Source organism: Phodopus roborovskii, unplaced genomic scaffold, assembly GCF_943737965.1.
Source record: "Phodopus roborovskii unplaced genomic scaffold, PHOROB, whole genome shotgun sequence".
NCBI lineage: Eukaryota > Metazoa > Chordata > Mammalia > Rodentia > Cricetidae > Phodopus > Phodopus roborovskii.
The window spans coordinates 34,630,258-34,657,473 of record NW_026126482.1 but is presented as its reverse complement, the minus strand read 5'-3'; the positions used below and the strand labels follow the sequence as shown (position 1 = coordinate 34,657,473).

General features: G+C 43.0%; 2 protein-coding genes across 2 annotated transcripts in view; one reads left to right on the top strand and one right to left on the bottom strand.

Moving 5' to 3' along the window:
• Gpld1 (glycosylphosphatidylinositol specific phospholipase D1) overlaps window positions 1-759 on the top strand; it is a 50,356-nt gene extending 49,597 nt beyond the window's left edge. Inside the window, exon 26 of the mRNA XM_051194509.1 lies at window positions 425-759. Coding sequence (XP_051050466.1) covers window positions 425-511 — 87 coding nt within the window. The 3' untranslated portion in view covers window positions 512-759. The remainder of the gene's footprint in view (window positions 1-424) is intronic.
• Window positions 760-5,091: 4,332 nt separating this feature from the next.
• Window positions 5,092-24,405, bottom strand: Mrs2 (magnesium transporter MRS2). The gene is made up of 11 exons (XM_051194508.1): window positions 24,099-24,405; window positions 21,644-21,717; window positions 18,381-18,417; window positions 16,759-16,871; window positions 13,988-14,161; window positions 11,687-11,817; window positions 10,368-10,484; window positions 8,508-8,660; window positions 7,883-8,000; window positions 5,750-5,863; window positions 5,092-5,265 (listed from the first exon to the last, which is right to left on the bottom strand). The coding sequence occupies exons 1-11, from the start codon at window positions 24,388-24,390 to the stop codon at window positions 5,155-5,157; spliced, it is 1,434 nt and encodes a 477-aa protein (XP_051050465.1). The 5' UTR covers window positions 24,391-24,405; the 3' UTR covers window positions 5,092-5,154.
• Window positions 24,406-27,216: the final 2,811 nt, after the last annotated feature.

The window sequence follows — 27,216 nt, the reverse complement described above, 5'->3', positions numbered from 1 at the left end:
AATCTTGGCAACTCCCTCAAATCAAATTTAACTGAAACCTGTGAAGATCTCACCATTACTAAAATGTTTCACAACCTGCAGCAGACTTTGGAACTAGGTAGGCAGCAGGAATGCTATGTGAAGGTATCCCCATTCAAGTCCTCATCACTGCAGATGCATGGCTCTGAATTAAGTACACATTTACATATTTTCTTCTTCTTTTTTTAATGTACAGGAGGCATGGCTGGGGTCAACTTGCATGACTGTGGGTTTTAGAACTTACAGATCAAGAAAGTGGTGTGTGAACAAAGGGAAAGACCTAAGTTGGAGCTATGGGGTCTGAGCAGCATTGCTTTCCTATGCATCTCCAGAGCACAGTATGAGGTCTTGTCTGCTTCAAGGTGGGGACTTGTCATGAATGCTGTCTGTATTGTATCCTCTACAGAACCAAGTGGTTGTTGCTGCTGGAAGAAGTTCTTGGGGAGCCCGGCTCTCTGGGGCACTTCATGTCTACAGCCTTAGCTCACATTGAAGTCCTCACTACACTATTCTGCCCCTCTCTCTTGGGCCAAGTCATCTCCAGGGTGGACAAAGTATTCCTGCAGTGGAGCTGTGAAGCCTGACAGAGGTGGGACTTCTGGGACAGACATACTGACAGCCAGGTTACCTGGAAGTATGGTCAGCTATGTATGGACACCAGATGATGGGGAGCAGCAGGCACCGTGCATCTCCTCTGGGCTTCCTGCCTGTGCCTGGGACTGTAACAATTCCCCTCCTCTTCTCTTCTACTTGAACACCCGTCTCTCTCTTGCTTAGAAAAGTATAGTCAGCTCTTACATACTCTCTATATAATTGCTCCTTTAAAAAATCTGTTAGTGGTGGCTGGTCCTATTTGGATCTTAAATGTGCCCCCCAAATACCCATGTTGGAGGCTTGGTCCCCAGCTGAAGGAGGGTGGAAATTTTAGGGCGGGACCTTGTTGGAGGAAGTTATGACACTGGAGTGTACCAGGACCCCAAGTAACCCTTGTCTGCTTCCCAGCTGCCATGAAATGAAAAGCTCTCCTCTGCCATGATGTATTGCTTTGTCCCCAGCCCCAAAGCAACAGAGACACGCTCCCTGAGCAGACATGGCTGACACTGTGAGCCTAAATAAACATTTACTCTTTTTAAGCTGTTTATCTTGGGCATTTTGTCATACTGACGGTCCACTATATAGTGAAAACATTGTGGGAAGAAAAGAGAATGGCATAAAGGAAGGGGCACACATACTGCTCCTTCCTCAAAGAGGATTTAGAAGAACCACTACAGAAGCTAGAGCATTCTCGTGCCTCACACAAGTATGTGGAGCTTGCTGTTCAGACAGACGATGATCTCCACCCACTTGGCTTTAAGTCTCACAGGGTGGTGGGGCTTTGCTGTGCTAGGCTGCCAGCCCCATCCATCAACAGAGCAGGAAGGATGGTGTGGCCTGAGCCCAGGGTGAGTGTAAGAGACCAGTGAAGAACCCAGCGGGAAGTGGACTGTGGCCCATTTTTTAGGGTAGATTCTGTGCTCCATCTCCACAGTGTGGCTTCAGGAGAAGTTCACCCTCACCTATACCTGCTAACAGTAACTGGCTGGTCTGTGTCAGCCAAGGGAGATGCTGTACCTTCTGACCCTAGGAAATGATATCAAAAGTAGAAGGAAATGGGCGACAAGTCCCAGTAAGAAAGAGGTTCCTCTGTAGAGAAAAATGAAGAGGAGATCAAAGGAGAAACATCTCTACTCAGACAACTCACAGGGAAGACAGAAAGAGGAACAGTTCACAAACATTCACCCCAAAAGGCACTACTCATTCTCCAGACTAGCCGAGTGTGCACTATACAGGCTCCTAAGACACAGCACGAAGCACACAGGGACATTTGATTTTGCTTGGGTAGTACCTGGCAGTTCAACCTATCTGAAGAACACTTCCAGGAGAAGGGTTATTGCTTTACCTCTGTGATAGCCAATCAGTAAATATAAATGGCAGGACTAAACCCAGGACCTTGTGCACACCAGGCATGGGTTTCCCCAACCCTGGGCTGATGCTCCAGCTCCAAAGTGCCAGCATTTTTGCTTTGCTAACTGATGAAATCCTGTCTAAATATGGCCATGGCTGTCCACAGGATTTTCTTTAACTCAATGTCTGAACATAGCAGGTAGCAGGCACCCGGTAAAAACAGCTAAAAGCTTATAGAGACGGAACATCTTCAAGATAACAGGATTGTCATAAGGACAATTGTAACATTGTCATATTAACAATCCTAACAAGGTAACTAAAACATTATTGAAAACATTAGTAACCAGCCCTGATATGGACATTCTGATAGTTATGATCTTTGAGATGGAAAAACAGATCCACTCAATGAACTATAAACCTAATCTTAACACAGCAGGAGTAGCTGGATAAATCTTTCTGCAATATTCTGCAGGAAATAAAACCCATAGCAGCTACAGCTCTGATGGTGGAGCCATGACTCGCTGAACTACTTGCCAAATATGATTCCCTTGTTATGATAATGGGACAGTCGACCTCAACTGTGGCTGCAAGAGAGGCATATTGGAAGGAGCATGGACGAGCTCCACCTGGTCCTTCTCTTTACAAGGCCCAATTCCTGGACAAAATCTGCAAGGATCCCAGCACCCCTGTCCCATCAGAGGTATAGGCCACCAAATGAGGCTCTTAAAGGGGCCTGCAACCTTAATAAACAGATCTTTTTGTGCTGCCACACCAGAGAATTTGTTCAATTATACAAACCACCTGCCTAGCTATAATACTACTTTCCATCAACTAGCTTGGGTCATTGCCAAAACTGCAAAGTGCAATAACACCGTAGATGTGTGCAATGCTGAATTCCAGATGTGCCTTGCTTAAGGAGAGACTGCTCAGTATGCTCTTGTCCAGCTCACCTATAGCGTGCCCTGCTTGATAGAGACCTTATCTTCTGGCGTAGAAAATCAGACTCCAAGCTGAAATATCACACCCCTGTCAAAAGAGCATTCAGGCTGTACCTCCAAACCCGAAGCTAGAGCACGGATGGATTTGCATTTATGTATTGAGGTTGGCCTCAACTCTAATGCGAACCTGGGTTCTAAGAAGAGCATGACACTAGCACTCCTCCTGGCCTGAAATCAAAATAGCCTCCATGCAGAGAACACTCCATTGTGTGGGTGTTACCATGAGAACTACCTTAAAGATGGCAGCCCTCCAGAGCAATTTTCCCTCATTAAGAAAAAAAAAAAAAAAAAAAAAGTACCACACCCCTTGTTCATGCTTCATGTGGGATGTTGACTGCTTGCTCAATCATGTAATTCAGTATTTGATATTTCACATTTCCTTTAAGTAGCAGTTACATACACTAGAAAACCCTCCCTGACCTAACCGCCTTAAAAAATTTACAAACCACCAGTTCTGTCCTTTTATTTGACTGGAAAAGTAGTTACTGCTAGGAGGTACATAACTAAGACAATTACTTTACTCAAGCTTATAAACTAACACTACGAGGCAAAAATGAATTTTATCCTATATGACCTGGGATCAAATGGATTTCAATTCATGTATCTCAGTCGAGCAAAACCCAAGACAGTGTAAGACTGGTTTGGGCCTGCTTAGGATAGTGCTGTGGAAACCAGGCATCATCAAAGATGATCTTGGACGGTATCAAAAGAATTCAGCTGCTACAGTTTCCATAGGGTCACATTCTAGCGTATCGTGGCTGGGACACCAGGTCAGCTCAGCTGCCCCGGACCAGCTTCTCACAGTCCCACACAGGAATGGAGTTCACTTGTAACTTTCTGTTTTCTATTGGAATAACATTCTCATTCCTATCACTAAATCGCCCAATAAATGAATCTGACATTCTTGTGGGATAATTTGGGTGTAACTGGGCACACAACATCTGGGGTAGGTATACTTCCTCTATTCCTACCCTGTAGGCTAAGAGCTGTTCTGGCCTTATTACAATTTTACAAATTTGGAAGCACACTTAACTGTAATGTTCTAGCACACAACTCACCGAACCCTCTAGAAAATAACAAAGGTGGGCAGAATGTTATAGGATAGCAGCTTTCAGACTTACAGGTTAAACAACTTGGTTATTTACTGTGTGGGCCCTCTAACAATGAGCAGTACCACCAGTCCCACTTATTTGGTGTTTGAGAAACAGGGTCTCATTCTACAGTCCAGGTGGGCCTGGAACTCACTTTATAACCTCTACTGGCCCAGAGCTCACTGAGCCGAGTCTGGTCTCTACCTCTTCATAATCCTCCCGCTGCAGCCTTTCAAGGACTGGAATTACAGGGGAAGGGCCAACCATGTCCTGCTTTGTCATTTGTTTTAAATGCAAATTTCTGATTGGAACGACGACATTCCCACCATAGAGTAACTATCCTCTTGTTTGACAAGCCCACCTGCTAACTTTTGAGAGGTAAGCAAACAGAGTAGCTGGCTGCATACATTTCCTTTGGGGGGGGGGGCAGTACAGCATGACAATCTCTTAAATAAGGCAATGATCAAAACAGCTATACAATTGTAAGAGAATAAACACTTCCTTTCAACTTTACTTCCAAAGGTTCTATTTATATAACCAATCAAAGAAAAATAGTACCATCTTGATTAACCAGAATCCATGTATGCTGACATTAAACTATATTTCCCTTCTACTTGTCTTCTATATAAAAGAGAACAAATACCTGAAAATAAGGTTCTATCAAGGGCTGACATTGCAGAGTTCATTACAAGGCTAACCGATGTACCAGCTTTCTTCCCCAAATCAGAAGTTGATAGGAACGTGACTCTGTCTGAAAAACTGCAGCCCATGAGCTCAGGGCCTATAGGCTCTGCCAATTCCTAGGCTCCTTTAACATGATGCTGTACTTTTCTTCATATGTACAACAGCATTGAGTCTAGACAAGTCTATCTTGCAATAAATTAATCTATACTTTAAAAAGCCCATAAAAAAATAGTATTCAAGGTTCGTAGGACATAGGATTTTGGCCTTTTACAAAGAAGCACTTTGTCTCACAGAATTCTGAAGACACAATCATGCTTTAGTATTGTGAATGCCAAAGATTTTTTAAAATCAGACAAAATCTAAACAACAGGTGTCTTTCCCTCCCCAGATAAGAGCTTCAGAAGCATAACAAGTTGCTGTTAGCGGCTTGCCAGGACAGTTCGGCTTGCTCCGAGTCCTTCTGGCCTGAGACTGTTTTTCATTTCCATCCTTCTATCTGCCAGAAGGGTCTTTTTAGGTAAGGAGGCCATCTAAATAAAGCAGGAAACAAATTTCAGTTTGTGTCTTTCTTAGAAGTTACTAACCAGATGAAAATGAAGGACTGCACAGGGCAGAGCCTATGCACTTCATCCATGCAGCTCCACATGCAAGGGAGCACAGGAGCTCCCATGGGCTCATGGAGCGCTGCTGCATTTCAATATGGCTATGGGAAAGCCCGGCAGAGTGATGAGCATCTGCCTCAATATATGCTTCTTGCCAGTGTTCTACAGAAACCAAGTAACTCCTAACTGCTTTGCTGTGTTGGATACTGCTAAACATCTCAACTCACATACCTTTTCAAATCATATGAAGCACATAGTGCTGACTGGATTAACAGAGGGAAAGTAAGGAGAATGAGAAAAATCAAGTACCTGCCCAGGGTTACAAAGCTTGTGACAATTGAAACCCAGGCTACCTGACTTACGCCCAGTATTGCAGCCCCTGTCAGTGTTGCTGTGAGCTCCCAGTCCATACCATAGGGGGCAAAGGGGCTTCCAGCTGTCTTCCAAGGAAAGAAAGCAACCTCCTCCAGATGAGGCCACTTCCCATAAACATAATCCCTGTAATCAGCCAAAACACACGGTGATCCTGAAAGAAAAAAAGGGTTCATTCCAATCATAAAGGTTAGGTTCTTCAGAGACAAATCCTGCAAAGTTAAAAAGAAGCCTTGCTGTTACCATTAGAGCTCTTCCATAGAAAGAGCCAGGTACCTGGCCTGCAGCAAAGCCCTAAGAGGGTTACCACTCATACCTCAAGTGTCTCACGACTGGGCTCTTCTAGACCTAGGACTGAATGTAATGAAAATATCAGAAAGGATGTTGTAAAGGGAAGTTTTTGCTTCCCAGGTTGGCTCTAAGTTTCCTGGACTCAGGAAATCTCTGCTGCATCCTACCAAAGAGCCAAGTCTACAGGTGTGCACTGCCACATCTGGATCAAAAGGCATTGAAAGAAAACAAGGGGGGGGGTGGTGGGATGGGGTTGATAGGCCTTGAGTAAGAATATTGGAGTTCAGCATAAAACATGTTATCCCTTCTTAACTCCTTGGGGCCAAAATATGTTTGTTTATGTATTTACACTATCAACTGGGAAAATAAGAAAGAAGCACCATTCTAACACTCATCATCCTCTGTTTTACAAGCTCACTCACTAACTTTTGAAAGGCAGGAATACAATTAGTTGTATATGCTTCCTCTTGGTGAGGCATGTGACATAACAATGGTATTTTCCTTTGGAGTCTAAAGAAAAAAACATTTCACATGCACCTACTATATGATATTAGTCCAAAGATAATTTCATACAATACTTTTAGTGCACTCACATCTTCACTGAGCCACAACACACCAGTTACGGAATTTTCCACATCAATGTAGTATGACTATTCTTCAAAATGTTTACAATTTTGGGAAATTTCATACCTCATATTTTCAGGTTTCTACTAACACAACATGAATCTTAACAAAAGCTATGACCCGAGGTGAATAGGACTGAATCAGGCAACAAAACTGGGAGGTGAGGGGAGAGCTGTGCAGTCAGTGACTCTGAGACTGAACCTGGTGGTAGTTGACATGAGTGGCTGCAGAAGGAGGAGGTGAATCCAGAAGAAGCAATCAGATGTCCACAGACCTGGGAGTCTGGACTTATCCTAAGGTGGTCAGAAGGCACTGGAAAACCTTTATGCAGACTGTTGTGACATTCTTTTAAAGAACACTTTTTACAGATGTGTGGTCCTGAGAGATGGTGTTGGATAAACCACAGTGACAGCCACAGAAGCAATAAACTACATAGGATGGAGGGCCAAACATCAAAGTGCCAATTGTACATTCGACCACTGCTAGAAACCTTGTAAGACCTCCCCTGAAAATGCCAGGCTACAGTGGCTCTAAACACCTTGGCGTTAGATGAAAAGGCAAGAGGGCAGAGTGGAAAGCATCTATCTTTGGGCTGAAATCCTCCGGTTTTATTGATCTACAATTTACTAAGTTTTCTGAGCCCCCATTTCCTCACAAAGTAGGGGAAATATGTCTCTTTTTCATTTGTAATTTCGGTATCAAACAAGTCCTATGTATGTGAACTTCTAGGTGCAGGGAGCACACAGAACTAAAAATAAAATCCCTCATTACCACTGCCTCACAGGGTGGCTGTGTTAGTCAGCTTCTCCTGAGTATGTCTATATTCTAGGAGGAAATAAATATAGCAATGTAGGCTACAGACATAGCTATACACAGGGGCCAAGGACACCTGCCTGAATTCTAAGTGAGTTACAGCCTATGCTTAACTCTTTATGAGAATACACAGATGTAGCAGTTATCTTCACTGTTAACTAGATTTGGAATCACCCAATCTGTAAGGGTATTTCCGGAGAGGTTTAATGGAAGAGATTCACCTCTTCCTGTCTGTGGACCATGTGAGGAGATTGCATTTCCTGCCATGATGGACTGTAATTCCTTTAAACCGTGAGCCAAAATAAGCATTTTCTTTATGTTGCATTGCCAGGTATTTTGTTACAGTTATGAAAAATATAGCTAATATAGCAGGTCATATTTCATAAAACTCTTCTAATCATCCAAACATTAAAAAATTGTGTTATTTAAGAAATTATGTTCTTACTTCTTCAAGGGAAGATTCCAAATTCATGCCAAAAGCAACTCCCATTAGTCCAAAGAGTGAAAGAGAGAAGGTTCCCATGGTTAACTGCAGATTTAACCTCATCATCACATTGCGGTGGCTGGAGAGAAAACAACCAATTCAGACCAGGAAATACACACAAACCCAGCAAAACCTAGTGAAGGCCTATAGCGTCACTCTCCCCCTTCAAGAGGAAGTCTGAGATGATTAGTATCACCATAGAAACAAACATCTTGAGGAGGGAAGGCCCACCCTCACCATAGATGGCACCAATTCCTGGATGGGGACTTAACCAGCATCAAAAGGGAGAAAGTGAGCTGAGCATCAGCATTCATCTCACTGGTCCAGTTACTTCAAGTTTCTGCCCTCATGACTTCCTGCCAAACTGGGTCCAAATAAACCAGCATTGCTTCAGTTGCCTTTGTCAGGCATTAGGAAACTAAAAAGAAGACCCACTTATGGAGTGGACACAGACGTGATTGTGTGACTTCATCCAAAAACAAAACAAAACAAAACAAACAAACAAAAAAAAAAAAAAACCAAAAAGTTCTTTAAAAAGCGCTCTGTAGTATTAGTCATAATGGGGTCTTCTGTAGCACATCCTCACCTGTCTAGATTGATGAAGATGATGCTCTGTGAGTCATCAATCAGGACCCGAAGCTCCCGAGCCTCATTGGAAAGGTCCTCAGCTAACCGGTAGTAGTTTTCCAGCAGCAGCTCCATCTCCTCTGCATGGTCAATCCCAGTACTGCTCTTTTCACTTCAATTCACAGAGTTAACAGTCAACAAGCCTGAGCATGTGCAACACATACTGACCCCCAATTTCAGCCGCCAGTGAGAAAGCATGATGCACGCAGCCCTACACAGATGAGTGCCACTGTGCTCCATGGCCCCAATCCAAGAGGCATGCAAGCACATGACATTAGTGACTAGAAAATACAAATGTAAATCCTAGGCCATTATGAAGCACAAGAAGACCCAGACTAGATAGAAAAGAGCATTTCTTGGCGCCGGAAAGATGTCTCAGTGGTTAAGGGTACTGGCTGCTCTTCCAGGTGACTGGGTTTCATTTCCAGTACCCACATGGTAGCTCACAACTCCAGTTCTGGGAGGTCTAATGCCCTCTTCTGGCCTCTGTGGGCATCAAACATGTAAGTGGTACACAGTCATACATGCAGGCAAAACATTTGATTGAATACAATCAAATATAGTAGCAGCTAATTTCTCTGCTCCCTGGACGATGTGAGCAGAGGACTACCTTCTGATATCTGCTTTCCTGAACACACTGTATGTGGTCTGAAGCTGTGATGCACAACCAGGCATCATCTTTCCTGCTCGACATATTTAGTAAATGTGAATTCCATTGAGCCTCACTGTCTCTACTCTGGCATGTATGTACAAATTAAATGTTGGGAAGAAAGAATTTATTTATTATCGTTTATGTGGTGTGTACATGTGGAGATCAGAGGACAACTGTGGCACTGGTACTTTTACTTTTACTTTTACATGCACTCCAGGGACTGAACTCAGGTCGCAAGGTTTGCACATAAGCACTTTTACCTGCCGATCCATCTCATTAGCCCCTTTCCTTGCTTTTCAATGCTTTTTAGTGAACGAAGAACATGAATACTTACTTAGAACCATACCACTGTCTCCTGGAGAAGGAGACTCAAGTCTCCAGTGACTTTTAAATGCATTTAGTATCACACATCAGACAGTGAGTTTCACACTCTGTAGGTGTTTCTTGAACCTGCTTTGATATGTAGCTGTGACTATGCTCTATTAGAGCTGTTTCTTAAAAGCAAATGATTTCTAGGTTTATAAGTCAGAAAAAAATATGTAAGCTATGTGTTTATTAACAGATAAGACTTACAGAATCCAATCCACAATGTCTCTTCTATCATGCAGCTGTTGCCCTTTACTCCTTAGAGAACCTACTTCATCTCACATATGCTGCTTAGTGATCCATCCCTTGAGGATAATTGTGATGTTTATGTTCTCTTTAGCCCAGCTGTTAGCATCCAGGCACACCTTGGCCCTGCCCCTTGGGGACCTGGCAGAGCACGTCACCCCTCCACACATGGCAAGCAGTACCCTGACCCTAACCAGGGCAAAAGGTCCCTTTAAGAGACAAGCTTCACCCATTCCCATTCTCTTTCCTGATGTCCCTCTCAAGAGGCAGGCAGGTCTTTGCCTCTCTATTCTTTCTCCTCCTCCTCCCCCCCTTCCCTTCCCCATATAAGTTCTGCCTGTATGTGGTATTTGTCTCTCACCTACCATGGGATCCACCAAGGTTCCACACATGTTAAATATCACAACACCAGCGGCTGAAATGCAGTGCACACTGCAGTTTCACTGAGCTGGGCCACATGCAAGATAAAGTGACTAAGGGTGAAAAACACCTCGTCTCTATTTTAGACAAATGTAGGCTCACCCGAAGGAAGAAACAACACAAGGCAATACTTACAAGACCTGTGGGTCACTCCACTTGGTTAGACAGAGTTCTTCCAGCATCTCCTCCTCATCCAAAATCTCCAAAATTGACTCTTTGAAAATTTTAATGTCTGTTTCTAACTCAGAGAGACTGTAAAAACAGATACACAGCAAAGATCAGCAGTGTAAACATGGCACATTTCACTGTAAGGACAGTGTGCTTAGGGCATCTTACCAGTGGATACATCTATTGCTCAGTGTACATTGGTAAGAAACATTTCAACAATTATGCAAATTAACCATCCCCAAACCAATTAGTAAGATCAGCAGTGACACAGCTCCACATACAACTATTTTGGTGGCTTCCAAGGCTCTGTCATTCTAGAAATTTAAAGGTTAAGGTAAAATGCTTGGGCATTTATCCTTAGCTAAGAACTCTGCAATGAATTAGAGGTACACTGGGGAGGTTTAAGGTAAGAAAATTACAGGCCAGAAAAGTCAAAGGAATCCTATGACACACAGGTCAGGAAGAGTTACAACGAGGTTCATAATCTTGCTTGTGAGATACATGCAGGGAGGGGACAGACAGACCTTACTGTTTTCTAACCTGGCCTCCAACTTGAGGCAATCCTTCTGCCTTAGACTGCTGAGTGCTGGGATTACATGTGAGGTACTATACCCAGCTTGGAGTATGGTGTGGATTACATGATGACTAGTGCTACTTGACAAAGATCCAGCATTTTGACATCGCAGACCAACTTCTCCAGCACCTTTTAGCTTTCACTTTTAATGATTCTCAATATTAATGCCTTTACCTTTGGGAAATTTTGTGTAGGATTTGGTAAAGGATAAAAATGTGTACAAGAGCCTCTCTAAACAAAATAACTCTTTGGAAAAAAAATCCCTGCCACCAAAGAAACCAAGAATTCCATTGTGCCCTCCTAATGACACAAAGAACAAGACAGATAGAGATTTACTAGATACACCTGATCCAAAGGATAATGCTTACAATCCAGATCCAGAGCCTGAGGCTACTAAGGGCAAGAGTTCAGTTAATAAGTGTAGAGGAATCAGAATGGTAAAGTAAAATGGGAAGAGAGTAAGACACCAGGACCTTCCCTTTTGGGAGTGTATGAGGGGAACAGGCCCATAGAGTAAATCTAAGACACTGTAACATAATGCCTGCTTTCCAGAAGAAGTCCTTTAACAATTAAAGGCTGTGAGTGGTAGAGTGCTTAGTGGTTAAGAGTATATACTGCTGTTCTAGAAAACCTGTTTGGTTATCAGTACTTAAAAGGTGTAAAGGGGTGTGTGTGTATGTGTGTTGGGGTGGTGACAAACACCCATATTTACCTTTTGCCATTTTGAAGTAGGACATGCAGCTTGCTTCTGTCAATAGAGGAGTGCTTGGGGTCCACTAATGCATCCAGGGTCTCAAGGATCAGTGGCTGCAGGATACTAAGTTTTCCCCGAAGGGTGTTGATCTAGATAACAACATGGCCTTTCATAAGAATTAAAACAACCTTTTTAGAACTTAGGATCAGTGAAGCCTCTGATTAAACATAGACATTTGTGCTAGCATTTCAGAACACCTATTTATAAATGACTCAAAAGCTACATCTCCTGGGTTAAAAGAGCAACATGTAATGCTGTCACTAGGCTCAGAATTAACTCTCAGAACAGTCTTCCTTTATAGACAGATGCTAAGGAAGGACTACGAAATGATTTGCTAATGACATCCTGGGGACTGGAGAGATGGCTCAATGCCTAAAAGCACTTCCTGATCTTCTAGAGGACCAGAATTTGGTTTCCAACAGCCATGTCAGGCAGCTCACAACTGTAACTCCAGCTCCAGGGGATCCAACACCCCCTGGCCTCTGCTGGCACCTATATATGTGTGCACACATATACAATAAATATAAAATCAATCTTTAGAAAAAAATCCCGAAATTCCATGCCAAAGCACACATTTCACTTTAGGAATAGTTGTTTTCTGTAAACAGAACACTGTTCAAAATTGCTGTGGATAATGACCTTTTAACAACTGAAACTTGGGATGGAGATGTAGTTCAGGTGGTAGAGAGTTTGCCTAGCATGCATGAAGTCCCAGGTCTGATCCACATCATTGCATGAACTGGATATACTGTCATATGCCTATAATTCCAGCCCTCGAGAGGTAGAAGAAAGCTGAAGCCTGACTTGGAGTTAAGATACATTAAATCACTGTAAGGTTCAAAGTATGCTTTTCTTATGCTAACACAAGCATGGCTATATTCAACAGAATAAGTTGATAACAGAATAGCTGTTAAGATTAAAAAACCAGGGGGCAAATGACACAAGACTAATGAATAAAGCAACAGAATTAAGAATGCTACTACACATGTTTATTTCAGAAGCACAACCCATCTTCTGACTTGGAAGTTGCGGGCCCCAAATCAGGGTGCCTGCTGTAGATTCTTTTATTTTGTGTAGCAGGATCCACTTCCAGGTTCAGAAGACCTGAAGTGAGATATTAAGGTAGACCTAATGTTTCACTGTTCTAGAGCTGGACTTTATGTGGCTGGGAGGATCTCCTTTATTTGAAAGTAGATCCCATGAGGAGATGGTTGGCTTGATCCTATAATGCTCTTTCAGAAGGGAATCTTCCAGGGACTCCACTGTACAGGCAAAAATTGCTATTTCACACTAGACCTCTGAGCTCCCTCTGTTCTCACGTAGCTGACCGCATCTGCTCCCTTATTATGAGCTCCTGAGTCAGCCAGCTGTCATGCACCACTGTTTGCACTGTGCTATTGCTCCTGCCCCAGTAGAGAGGGAAGCATCTGTTCCCTCACTGAAGCAAGGGTACTACTCTGCTGACCTTTCAAATGTTCTCTCTATCTCCCACTCTGGCTAAGATGTTCCCAGCACTAACTCCTGATTGCAGCTAGATCCTGAAAAGTACAATCCAGACTAATTAGGGGCAGGAAAAATCGTAAAAGATGAGAAGGGCCTGGGAAGGCAGTGGCCACTTTGACTGGGCTTGTGCAACTCCCAGAAATCTATTAACTGCTGATTTTACAGGGCAGGGGGTCATTAGAAGAACTGTGGTTCCTGTCAGTCTAGGTCCCAAACAAGAGGTGTCACCTCCTTGAGTGGCTCAAACAGGACTGCGTGACAAATGGTGCATTCACGTGTGAGCACTTGCATTACACAGTTCAATTTGAAGAACGAAGTGTGAGGTCCCCAAAGCTCACTTACATCCCAACTTACGGTCTCCTGAATTCTCATTCCATAATATGGTCACTGAAAGTGCACAAACAGGTGTGGCGGCAGGTATATGTAACATCAATACTAGAGAGGATGAAGCAGGTGGACTACCTTAGTTCAAGGCCAGCCTGGTATACAGGGAGATCCCATTTCAACAAACAAACAAACAAACAAACAAACAAACAAAAACCCATAAAAGCATATAAAGAGAGCCAATTCGAAACGTGCTCCATTAGTTTCCTCTCAAGACTCTTTAGGTTTACTTGGCTGGGTCATAAAGCCGAAGGATGAAGGTGTCTCCCTGGAGGAGCTTACAAGTGACTGCTGTAGCTGGGGAGAGCAGCTTTGAAATAGTATTAACTTGTCTTTACATTCATTCCTGACAATACATCCAATCAGGCTTACCCAATACTGCAGGAGTGCTTCAATAGCTCTGAACTCAAACGGCAACGGGTATGTGACAAGCTGACCTTCTCCAGCCAGCTGGGATGGCAGTTCCCGGAACAGCCACTGCTCCAGGTTTAAATTCCGATAATCTAGTATCAGAAGATACTCTGGAGTTATCACAGCCTTCAAATACTGGAGAAGCAACAGAAAAGAAGGTATGTGTACACACACATATATATACATCCATCAAGATGCAGGTTATTAAGCTGGAGGAAAAAGTAAATTTCAAAACTGAGTTCATTTTACTAATCTTAGACTAAAACTAAACCAAATCAGTGTTTATTTGGTTTTCTAAAAAGAGCAAGCACACTTACTTAGGCTGGTATCCACATACAATATAAAAGAGTTACAGAGTTACATTATTGACTTAGAGCTCTTCTAGGCTTAGTGATGGAGATCTGCCAGCTGGTTTTATTTTAAGCCTCAGCTGGCTTAAAGGCACTGGCCCCTGGCCAAGCCTCCTGCACAATTGTTTTAGGGAACTTTGTTTTTCACTTATTCCCTATTTTCTCCTGCATTTCCTGGCAGATATCTTGCTATGGGTTTGGATTTTTGGGCCAGGGTTTCTTGTACTGTGAACCTGCTGTATAGCTGAGCATGTCCTTAACATCTGCTCTCCTCCAACTCCTTCGCGGAACCCTTCTACACAGCCCCTACATACAGACACTTTCCCAAGTCATGGCTCACTGGCCTGCTTTCTTGAGCCCCCAACTCAAAAGGCATGATTAACTTTCTCTAAATAAGATTTTATTCATTTTATTTTATGCTGTTTTGCCTGCATGTATCTATGTGCTTGGTGCTTGTGGAGGTCAGAAGAGGCCATCAGATTACCTGGAATTTAAATTTTAGATGGCTATTAACCACTACGTGGGTGCTGGGCATCAAACTCAGGTCCTCTGCAAGAGTAACAAGTGCTCTAACCACTGTACCACCTCTCAGGCCAATTATTTCTCTTCTTATGCATTCCTCCCCTTCTGGTACCCACTGTTGTTTTCTCCTCCCAGACTCACTAAAATGGTCCTTGAACTTTAAAAAAGGTCAAGTTCTGGGTAGACTTTTAGAAGTGGTTTAGTTTAATCATAGTAGTTTGGCTCAAATGGGAAGTGGTTCCTTTCGACAGACAAGACATAGCTCAGTGCTTCAAACTACAACAGAAATAAAAAAAATTTCTAACTAGATGTGAATAACCAGGATTACATAGTGAGACCCTGTTTTAAAAATTAAAGAAGTAAGTTTTCTAAAGACAAACTATAATTTCCTCTGTTAAAAGAGACGTGGAAAGGTGGAGAAAAGACTTAGTGGTTAAGAGAACTGGATGCTCCTTGAGAGGACCCAGGTTCTATTCCTAGAACCCACACAATGGATCACAAACACTGCAACTCCAATTCTAGGGCATCTGATGCTCTTTTCTTGTCTCTGAGGGTACTACATGCATATAGTACATAGACATATATGCAGGGAAAACACCCTTATACATAAATAAAGGTTAAAATGAAAGAAAAAAGATTTGGTAGCCTATGACTATTTTATGGCACAAAAATTAGGATTGGTCTTTCTTATATGAATAAGCCTTCTAGTATTTAATTATGAAAAATGTTCTTAAAAGCTGAGAAGTTAAATAGTGTTATTTATCTGTTCATTTATTTGTATACTATAGTATAATATCTGGGTCCCATAGTTTAGCATCCTGCTTAATTAATTTCATCTCACACAAATTTACCAACACAAAGAGATACTGTTTAGAAGCAGTGGCTATTGACACAAGAATGAAGATATTTTCTAGAGAAAAAATAATTTGGGAGCAGATTGCTTTTACTGTGATTATTTTGATTACATGTGTAGATTAAGAGACAAAAATCTAATCTAAGACAAATATAAAAAGCAAGTACATGCATATTTCAGGGCCCAACATCTCTGATGGGCCTCTTGTTTATTTCACAGGTCCAAACAACTGAGGTCTACATTAACTGAACCACTAAAGAAATTCAATGCAGTCAGTGTCTTCTGAGAAGGCACGTGAAGAACAACAATTTTTAGAAAGTGTCAGATACAAATTTAAACTAAGGTTTCAAAATTTAACAGACATTCCTGGTGTACATGGAAAACCAGATGCTTCTTGGTAGCCAAGGTTAAACTGTACTTAACAGGATACAAATGGAAAAACATCTATTTCAGCTGCCGTGGTGGCTTATGCTTAAAATCCCAGCACTGAGGAGGCAGAGGCTGTATGACCAGGTCAACCTCATCTTTGGCTACATAGCCAGTTTAAAGTAGCCTTGGCTATACAAGGGACTATCATTATAAATATTCTTTTTTGTGTGAAACTACAGACTAAATTCAAAGGCCATTGAAGATCACAGTCAGAATTTTCCCAACACAAAAAGAGAACAGCATCATGCCTGTTGGGAACCACAATCCACTCAGAACAAGTTCTACTCTTATAATACATTCAGTAATAAGTTCGTTCTCTCTCTCTCTCTCTCTCTCTCTCTCTCTCTCTCTCTCTCTCTCTCTCTCTCTCTCTCTCTCTCTCTCACAGGTCCTGGCTGTTCTGGAACTTGCTATGTAGAGCAGGCTGGCCTTGAACTCACAGAGATCTGCCTGCCTCTGCCTCTGAGTGCTGGGATTAAAGGCATGTGCCTTCACCCCCAGTTTTGCAAAGATTCTTTTAACCTACATATTGAGGCAGCTGGTCAGGATTCTGGTGAACTCAGCCACACAGCCCTTACCTCCATCCTTATGATAATCCTGTTGTTCCTGGTCGTGATGCTCATTACATGTTGAAACCTCAAGTCTCTGGCCTGGAGTGCTAATTCATGATACAGTTCAGTTTTCTTCCTCTCTGTAAGAGAAACAGAGTGGGTGCAACTAATAGTCCAAAGAATGTGGGCTCCTACAGTGTCCCTCCCAGCACTTTTCTGTTATTATCAACAACAAAGGCTTACATGAGTTTTAATACCGATTCTTACCATAAAAGAAGATTCACAATAACTCAAATTCTTCCTTTGCTTCTATATTTTTCTAGAACATTTCACTGTGTTCAGCAGCCCATTGGAGACCAATATAAAAACCACAACCAAGCATGATAAGAACCTACAGCAATTTCTACCTCTGGACATAGGCTGACTTTCTGAGAGGATATCATATATCCCAGCCTGGCCTTGAACTCTTTACAAAGCCAAAGATGACCTCAAACGTGATTGTAGGCATGCAGAACCAAATTCAGTTGTTGCTGGGACTAAATCTAGGTATTTCAGCATTCTAGGCAAGCTATACCAACTCAGCTGTATCTCTAGCCCACAGTCAAATTTTGTCTTGAACATGAATTTTATTAACTGGAGTTTTAGGTTTATTTATGTATCTGAGTGTTTTGCCTACATACATAGATACACATCCCATGCCTGATGTCTGTGGAGGCCAGACTGCTGCAGTGGACCCCAGGAATTAGCATTACTGATGGTTGTGAGCCACTGTGTAGCTGTTAAGAATTTAACCTGGGTTCTTTCCAAGCACAATAACTGCTCTTAGTTGCTGAGCCATTTCTCCAGTTCCTATATTTTCTATTTTTACCATTATAGCATCATATTCAGTATTGTGAATCTATGAATGAATGAATTTAGTAATTTATTACTGGACAAATGAAAAGTGAGAAAAGTTGATATTCCTAGTAGATTCTCCCATTTGAAAACTAAGTTGATTAGCTAAGAATATGGCAGAGACAGAAACTTGTGATAGGCCGGGGACAGCAGGATCTGTATTTGTGTCAAACTACACCTTCAACAGGGCTGTAAGCAAAAAAGCTTAGGAAGGAGACCCTGGCACAAACACAAGGACCTAAGCAAGGATGGAACAGGGCCACCAGGCTGCAGGGGAGAGCTGAAACTGGAGCCTCAAGCAAAGCTATACCTAGCTCCATTTTTAGGAGTAGCTGTCCAGAGGCAGACTCTCACATGACTGCCACCTAGTGCCTTACACCTCCATCTCACTGCAAGGGGGGTGGAGGGCAGATGGATGACAACAACATGGGGCAGTTTTTCTACTTTAAACCTGTTTCATGATGACTAGAAATTGAAGGGCTGTGTAAAGGAGACTGATAGAAGAGACACAGGAAGAGGACAGCACCTCCATATTCAGCTCTACTCTAAACACCCTGGGAGTCCAAGTGACTCCTGCCAAAAGGAAGTAATGCAGAGAACTGTACACAGCAGCTGCTACTCCCACGAGAACTGATGAGCAAACGTTGAGGAGGGACCTCCTTCAACACAGTAGCAAATACAAACAACACTGTACTCCAACACTACAATTTCCAATTCTCCACCAAATTCAGTAGTCCACTGATAAAGATACTCACCAAAAGAGGTAACATTTCCTTCTTTGTCAAACTTTGTCTAAAGATAGATCATAGAAACAAATATTAATCTCAATTCAGTATATTTATGTTCAGAGAAACAGCCTCAAAATTTCGAAATACAGTTAAAAATCATATCTGACCTTAAGTTAAATATAGCTGCAGAAGCCAGAAGAAAAATCCCCCTTTTCTTTGCTAATATAAACCTATTAGACTGACTTCCTCTAGAAATACATTCAGGATAATCAGTCCTATCTCCAGGTAACCTTGATTTGGGTAACAGAGGCCTGATGAGTGAATGTACTGGGCTGGACATACTCATTATGGAGGCCCTGGAAGTGTGTTGCCAGGAAACCTGGGGGACTCTTAAGCCATGGATCTTACATCTCTTTTGCAAATTCATCAGCAGGCTAGGAAAACCTCAAGTGGCTGCAAGAACTTTCTGGCTGGGAAAGGACTTGACAGTGATCCCTGGGTTGGGGACATCACTCAGTGGAAACAAGATGCCCTGATTTGTAGCCCTTTATCCTTCTCAGCAGACTGGGACCAAGGAGTGGCTATGTCATAAATCTAAATGTCTTTTCAGAACTAACAGTCTTTTGTAGGCCCTGCAGAATGAGTAGAAACGTACAGAAAAGGTGCCTGCCTGCAGCAGTCCCAGCACATATGAGGTCACATTAGTTTCTGCTCAGTAGAGGGACACTTTTCTGTACTGCTTGTGCCGGTCACGGTTGAAGGTGTCAAATGTGAAGGGCTAGACTGTTCCACTTAAAAAAAAGTAAACAGAATCCAAGGACAGGTCTTGGTGAAACACAGACCTTGGGCTACTGCTTTGGAAACAGTGTAGGCTACGTTAGCTGAACCACAACAAACCCTGTAATACTTCAGTCTGCTTCTCATGAACAAAGATCTGATCAACAACAGGAGGGAAGAAGCAGCAGAAATGCCAAGGTCAATTTTTAATAAAGGCTTTGTATCTGTGAAATACGGACTAGCTTGCCTTAAGATTTATTTCTTAAACACACTCATTGTTGAAAATAAGAAAAGTTGTAAAACCAAGTCAAACGATTTGACAACTATGCCAACAATAACTTACAGGGTATCTTCCAGTGTCCCTGTAAAACATACCTCTACCAACACATATTAAACATTTTCACATCTCAAAATGATAAAATCATTTTTCTTTGATGGGAACCTTTTCTGAAAGACAGCACATAAAACTGACATTTAAATGTAACCAGCTCATTTTCTCCATTCATTCTTCTCAATAGAATCATTAGTATTCTTGGGAGAAACTTACTTCTTTCAGTCCTCATCTGACTATTTTCTTTGGGGAAGGAGAGATGGTTCACTGTGTGGACCAGGCAGGCCTTAACCTCTAATCCATTTGCCCCAGTCTCCTGACTACTGGGGTTATACAGACTAGGACTGATTCTACTGTGCAGCTGATCAGCTCCAGAAAACTGACCAAGCATTATTACTTTGCAAGTAATTCTGCAGAAATGGGCATGGTGCTTCAGGACTACCAATTCCAGCACTTGGGATGCTGAAGCAGGAAGATTGTCATCAGTATGAGGCTAGCCTGGGCTAATTAGTGAGTTTTAGCTCAGCCTGGTCAGTAGAGTAAGATTTCTCAAAAACACAAAGCAAAACCAAACCAAACCAAACAACAAAAAAGAAACAAGCAATTCTGAGATGCTTCTTATGTCATATTGGCCATAAAGAAAATTTCTTTTAGTTAAGTGGTGGTAGTGCATGCCTTTAATCCCAGCACTTGGGAGGCAGAAGCAGGCAGGTCTCTGAGTTCCAGGCCAGCCTGGTCTACATGGTGAAACCGAAACCGTGTCTTGAAAACATAAGAACTAACCCTCTAGCTGGGCATGGTGCTATACACCTTCAGTTCCAGCATGTAGGTGGCAGAGGCTGATCCTCAGTGATCCAGGTCACCCAGTGAAGCTTCTTACACAGTGAGGCCCTGTCTTAAAGTTCTTTAAGAAGCTAATGTTAATTAAACCCAAATGTTTGTAAAGAATAACATATGCTGGACAGTTATTACTGTCCAGGCACCATTTTCAGGATTTGGTGAGTCACTTTTATTTTTAAGGTAGTTTTTATAAGGTGCTTTAACTTTTTTTTTTTTTTATGAATGTGTCTGTGTATGTTTGTGTATGTACCTGAGAACAGGAGAAGGTGGTGGACCCCTGGAGCTGTGGCTAATGGAGCTGTGAGCCACCTGGTTCGGGTGCTGAGAGTGAGATTCAAGTTCCCAGGAACAGCAGCGGATGCCTGGCTTTCTCTCCAGCCCCTAAAGCTTGTCTATTTCTCATTCAAAAATGAGCCAATTAAAATACAATGATGCTATCTCAGCTTCCTTCAATCCTCACGACTACCTAAGGTGGTTTATTCCTAGTTAGTCATGAGAAAACCAAGGTACAAGATGTCACAATAACTTGTTCAAGTTCCCCAACAGCAAGAGAGCACACACTGAGGCTTAAACGCAGGAAGCCTGGCTCAGGTCAAGCACTTACTCTTAAAACCTTTTTTGGAAACCATAAAAGCTTACAAAATAAGCTGTAAAAACAATCAACTTGTAATTTAACTTATGTTACTTTTCGCTAACATTTTTGCCACCAAAGGCTTTATTTCTTAAATACACACATGTGGGCCCCTCAAACACAGAAGTGTCATTAATTCACTTCGTTCCCCCTGAATCATTTCAGAGAGTCGAGATCACACCCACCTTCCAGACATGCACTCAAATACTGCACTCTGCTGCCTTTCTAACATCTTCTAAGTCTTTCAATGGCTGGTAGCTTCCAAGGCATTCTAAATAAACTCAGAAAATCTGGAAGTGTTCACAAAGGACACTTTGGGGTAGAGATGTAGCTCAGTTGGTAGAGGGCTTGCCTGGCATACAAAAATCCCAGGTTCAATTCCTAGGACCACATAAAGCAGGTGTGGTGACACATTAAAACTTAGCATGGTGAAGCACACCTAGGACCGGTTCAAGATCACCCTAGACCATATAGTCTAAGTTATGTGAGACCTGTTTCAAAAAAGAAGAAACTTCAGCTGCTGGTAGGAACCCTTAACATGTACTATATAACTGTTCCATTCTACTGAAAAAGAGAAAACTATGAGTCGCCATTTGAGCAGCCTGTTTCTACAGCAAAAACCCAATCATTAGTAAAGCTTCAAGAGTACCACTAAACCAATCTAAGGCATGACAAATGCTTCTTGCAGGTTACTGGATGAGGCGTACTCACCACAGCAAACACCTGGGCCACGCTGGCTAAGGTAGCTTGAGAGGCATCGGAGGTTCTAGACCGGTGAACATCACCTAAGAAAAAAAAATTAGAGAATGAATGTCCGTGGGCATGATCAGTTTTCCTGGAAGCTCAATTGCAATTCTCACAGTACAGGGAACCTTCAGGACACCTTGCATTTTAAAATTTTTACCTACTAGAAAAAGAAACACTTGTTATGTCAGGGTTCTAGCATTATGCCAGGATTCTAGCTGTTCTCCCCTAACTATTCTGTTCCTGTTCCTTCAAACTGCTTTCATGCACTAAATTCATACAACTTGCTAACTATCTGAAGTCTGTCCTTTCTCTTATGGTTGGAAAGGTCAGCTGTAGCGGAGACAATCTCAGTGCCTGTCTAATACGCACAAGGCCTTGGGTTTTATCCCAAGCACTGCCCAAAATAAGTAGGTAAATAAATAACACTTACTTTTGTTTATTGGGTGTGTGTGTGAGCACTGTGGAAGTCAGAAGTCACACTGTAGGTATCTATTTTCTCCTTCAACCTTGTAAACTCTAGGGACTGAACAAGTGTCAGACTTTAAAGTGTCACCAGGATTACTACTCTGGATTTTAATGCTTATCCTAAAAGCTCCTGCATCTTGCAGACCACTTGGTTCCCAAGCATTATCAAGGGAGGGAAAGGCACATAATAAAAAGACTTACTGTGTGGGGAAAGAGGTTGACTGACAGCAAAAAGTACCCAAAGGCACTGCTCTGTTAGGACTGTTTGTTTCTGAGCAGAGCCTGCACTCACATTTGTAGAAACACTTTCTTCACATTTCCCCATTGGGTGGCAAAAGCACCAACAGCAAAAGGACTCCTCTTTCTTCACTCAGAGCTCCCTGGCTGACTGCTCACACACTGTTTAAGAGTAGACTTCAAGAGTTAATGCTCGCCACCGGCTTCAGATTCTTCAACCTCACTTCCGGGAATTCTCTATTCTATACCAGGGCAACTGTATAATTGTATGCATGTATCCAGAAGGGAAATTAACAAAACAAACAGGATTACATCCCAATCTTGCTAATCCTGGTAGCTCATGCTATCCAGCTTCGAGTTTGGTCTGGGCTCAACAGTGAGCTCCAAACCAGCCTGGGCTAGAATGAGACTCTGTCTCAAAACAAGCAAATTAAAAACCCCAACCTATTCTTTCTCCTAACTCCCTCTCCACTCCCTCCATGCTCCCAATTTGCTCAAGAGATCTTGTCCCTTTCCTCCAGAGATCTACAAGGATGAACCAACTAGCAATCTAAGCAATAGTGGAGAGGCTACCTTAAATGCCCTTTCCTGATAATGAGATTGACGACTGACTACCTTATATGCCATCCCAGAGCCCTCATCTAGTAGTTGATGGAAGCAGAAGCAGACATCCACAGCTAGACTCTAGCTAACTCCTGGAATCCAGTTACAGAGAGGGAGGAGTGATGAGCAAAGGGGTCAAGACCAGGCTGGAGAAACCCACAGAATCAGCTGACCTGAACAAGGGGGAGCTCAAGCATCCCAGTCTGAGAGCTGGGAAAGCAGCATAGGACTGACCCAGACCCCCTGAATGTGGGTGTTAGTTAGGAGGACTGGGCAGTCTATTGGGGCTGTAGTAATGGATCAGTTTTATCCGTAGTATATGAATGGACTTTGGGAGCCCATTCCACATAGAGGGATAGTTTCCCAACCTAGACACATGGGGGAGGAGCTAGGCCCTGCCCCAAATGATTTGACAGACTTTGAAGACTCCCTATGGGGAGCAGAAAGGGGATGGGCTGGGGTTTGGTGGGGGTGAATACAAGTGGATGGGAGAGTGAGAGAACTGGGATTGACATGTAAAACAAGTGTGTTTCAAATTTGAATAAAAAAAAAAGGAGGAAAAAGAAAAAAACAACCTAGCAGAATTCTGTGATATGAAAGCAGAAGGGGGCAAACGAAGGCAAAAATGCCAGCGGGAGGGGGAGGAGTGTCAAGAAAAAGTATGTATAAAAGTACAGTCCTGGAACCCATGACTTTCGGCTCAGCAGCTGGCTCCGCCAGCAAAAAAAAAAAAAAAACAAACACTGCCTGCTGTCAAGCTTTAATAACTGAGTTGGATCCAGGAGAGAACTAACTCGGGCGAGCTGTCATCTGACCTCCACACACAAACAATTTGAGAAAGGCACGCGCATGCTAGGACTTAACACTTAAACGCTACATTTAAAACGACAACAAAGACAACGGTTAACGCTTCTAACTGCAGAATTCAGAAGGCTGAGAATGGGGACTTCTGCCAGTTCGCGTCTATCCTGGGCTACAGAGACCCTGTCTCACAACAAGCAAACTAGAAATCACAATCAAGTTCCCGCAGTGCTGGCTTGAGAACTGCGGGCTGTGTGAGCAGGGCAGGTCGCGCAGCGGTGAGGACGGCGGGGGCCCCGAGGGACCAGCGTACCTGCAGCGCGGGGCAAGCTCAGCGCCTTCGGGCTCCGGGCGAGCAGCGGGGTCGCACGACCGCAGCAGGCAGCGTGGCTCAGGCGCGCCACACAGAGGGCCCGCCGGGACTGCACGGCGCGGGGCAGCAGCCTGGGCAGGCAACGTAGGCCTTCCATGGTGCGAGGGTAACCGGGAGGCGGCAACAAGACGCCGGCCCGGCATGCCGGAACCCCGGTGGACCCGCGAACCGCGGCAACCGCGCACAGCGCCTGCGCGAACCGTCCCGCGCCTGCGCGCTGCTGCCCACGCATGCTCAGGCACGGACCGCCTGTGCGTGCGCCTCCGGTGTCCCGTGACTGACGGAGTCTGCGTCCTGTACCCCGGCTGGCACCTGCAAGTGTGAAGGTAGACAGCAGAGTAGCTCAGCTCCGAAAGTGTCCGTTATTTCCATAAGCTACTTTCTGGAAAGGTTCCATATGTATAACGAAATATGTAATTTGGAGATGAGGAAGTTACCACCATTCGTAAATCGTTTAAATTTTATTTAAGCCGAATGGGTTAAAACTCATGTAGAAGGGATAGTGTGTTGAACATTTGCTATAGATCAAGGAACAAGGAAAAAAAAAAAAAAAGCGAACGGAGTTGTGGCGCACGCCTGTACTCAGGAATTCAAGGTCATTCTCAGCTAGTGTCAGGCCAGCCTGTACAACTTGAGATCCAGTCTCTAAGCCCCTTCGCCACTGACACCCCTCCCTGAGAAATTAAGAATGCCTCCGGATTCGTTGCCCACTTCGCAATATTAACGACAGACATGAGTTTCAGAGTTCCCTTCGTTAATATATATGAACATGGAGCTACGGGGACAGTGGACCATTACCTTGTGGGGCATGGAAAATTAAGTAGCTGTAATGGGAGGCAGTGGACAATAGACATGGATGTTTGACTTGGACACTGAGGGCTAGAAAGTACTTTAACATTGCTGCTAGGAAGAGCCTCGAGTGTACAGAAAATACTCGATAGAATTTTCTTTTTACTAGAACTTTAATTATGTGCTAAATATTTGAAAACGTTGTGCCAGAAAACATTCCTTTGAGAAAAGTAACTATTAAAAAACAAAAACAAACAAACAAACAAACAAAAAACCCACTCATTCTAGACCTTTGCAAAACCTTAAGCAAATGCTGGCAACTGTTCAGACACATATGGTCTTGTGACAAAGAATGGCAAAGAATTGGAATTTAAAGAGAAAAGGATGAGATCCATTGGGGGATTATGAGGCAAGAAATAGTGGCAAGTTAATAATTTGATTTATGTTTATTCAGATTTTTTAAAAGCAATATTAGGACAGACATTGAACACAACACCTTTTATATGTGAGGCAAGCCTCTGCCCAGCAGTTGGGAGGTAAAAGATGTAGAATCAGGAATTCAAGGTCATCCTCTACTGGTTGTCTAGCTCATTTGAGTCTAGCCTGACTTTAAGAGAGTCTGCCAACAAACAAACAAACAAACAAACAAAAAACCAAAACAAGTCTGGCTTGGGGAAGCATGCCTTTAATCTCAGCACTTGGGAGGCAAAGACAAGAAAACTTCTGTAAATTCAAGGTCAGCCAGCACTACACAGTGAGTGAGACTTCCCAAAAGAGAGTCACATTTAAGTATGTTTACAGAAGCTATTTGTGAAACCCATTGTAGTGATGAAAACCTATGATCTTAGCACTGTATAGAGAAAGCAGGAGTTCAAGGTTACCTTCAGCTACACAGTGAGTTTCATCCCAGCATGGCTACATGAGACTCTGTCAGGCAGACAAACAAAATAAAACAATAGATGGTAGTAGATATTGGTGGCTTTTGGAGTTACTGTGCCCCAAAAGCTGAAAAGCTTAAGTGAAGAGGCTTTGGTATGCTTTTTTTTTTCTAAAGAGCCTGGCTACCTATCATATTTTATCCCCCCCCAAAAAGTCAACAAAAAGATGGCAAGCTGGGTTTGGTGTTTGGTGGTATATGCCTATAACCTAACCTAAGCAATAGGAGTCAGGGTTAACCTCAGCTACACAGTGAGTTCAAGGCTAACTTTATCTTAAAAAAAACAAAAACAAACAAAAACAAAACAAGAAAGCAACTGCCAGGCAGTGGTGGCATACACCTTTAATCCCAGCACTGAGGAGGCAGGGGTAGGTGAATCTCTGTGAGTTCAAGGCCAGCCTGGTTTACAGAGTGAGTTCCAGGACAGGCTCCAAAGCAATGAAGAGAAACTCTGCCTCCAAAAACAAACAACAATAACAAACAAGCAACTTTCTGTTGTGGAATATTTGTACACTATGTGAAAATTTGTTGCTGTGATTAGTGTAATAAAGAGCCAAATGGTCAATAGTGAGGCAGGAGAGGCAACTTTTCTGGCCAGAGAGAGGAAAAGGAGGAGGAATCTAGGTACATGGATTTTGCCAGCAGACTCAGAACAAGTTGGACATATGGGAAACATAATAGAATGTAGATTAATATAAATGGGTTAATTTAAGTTATAAGAGCTAGTTGAGAACAAGCTTAAGCATGCGCGCGCGTGCGCACATACACACATACACACACACACACACACACACACACCACATTGAATGCCTTTGGGGGCCAGCAGAGTGTATTGAAGTCCCTAAATTGGAGTTACAGGTAGTTATGAGCAGCCATGTGGTGCTGGGAATCAAGCCCAGATCCTTTATTAGAGCATCAAGTGCTTTGAGCTATCTCTCCAGCCCATGCTTCTACTTCTTAAAGGTTCCACCACCTAAGCACTGACACTGGGGACCAAGCTTCCAGGACAGGCATCTCTGGGGGGACTCATGTAAATCATATCCAAACTGACCCAAGTTAACCATGTGGGTTTGGAAACCATGTAGTGCTTTGAGTATGTTGGTAGAGTGGTGATGGTTATGTTGATTGTCATAAGGGTTTAGAATTTTCTCTGGCTCTAGGTTTCACTAAGCTCTATAGGTCTCCTGAATATAACTCAATGCAGATGCTCAGGATTGACAGTGGAGGAGGGGAGTTCCCATGGGGTGGGTTTTCAGCAGGATTCTGAGTTTCTCTATTCTTTTTGTTGATGGGGTATTCTTACTACTGTTAACTTGCATTCGGAAGATGGGG

Excerpts from the sequence above, each read along its gene's own strand:
- Mrs2 (XM_051194508.1), bottom strand. The coding sequence starts at position 24,390 with ATGCGTGGGCAGCAGCGCGCAGGCGCGGGACGGTTCGCGCAGGCGCTG. Across the intron at positions 21,718-24,098 it reads GAGCTTGCCCCGCGCTGCAG|GTGATGTTCACCGGTCTAGA; the intron begins GTACGCTGGTCC and ends TTTTTTTCTTAG. Across the intron at positions 8,661-10,367 it reads TGGAGTGACCCACAGGTCTT|TGAAAAGAGCAGTACTGGGA; the intron begins GTAAGTATTGCC and ends TGTGAATTGAAG.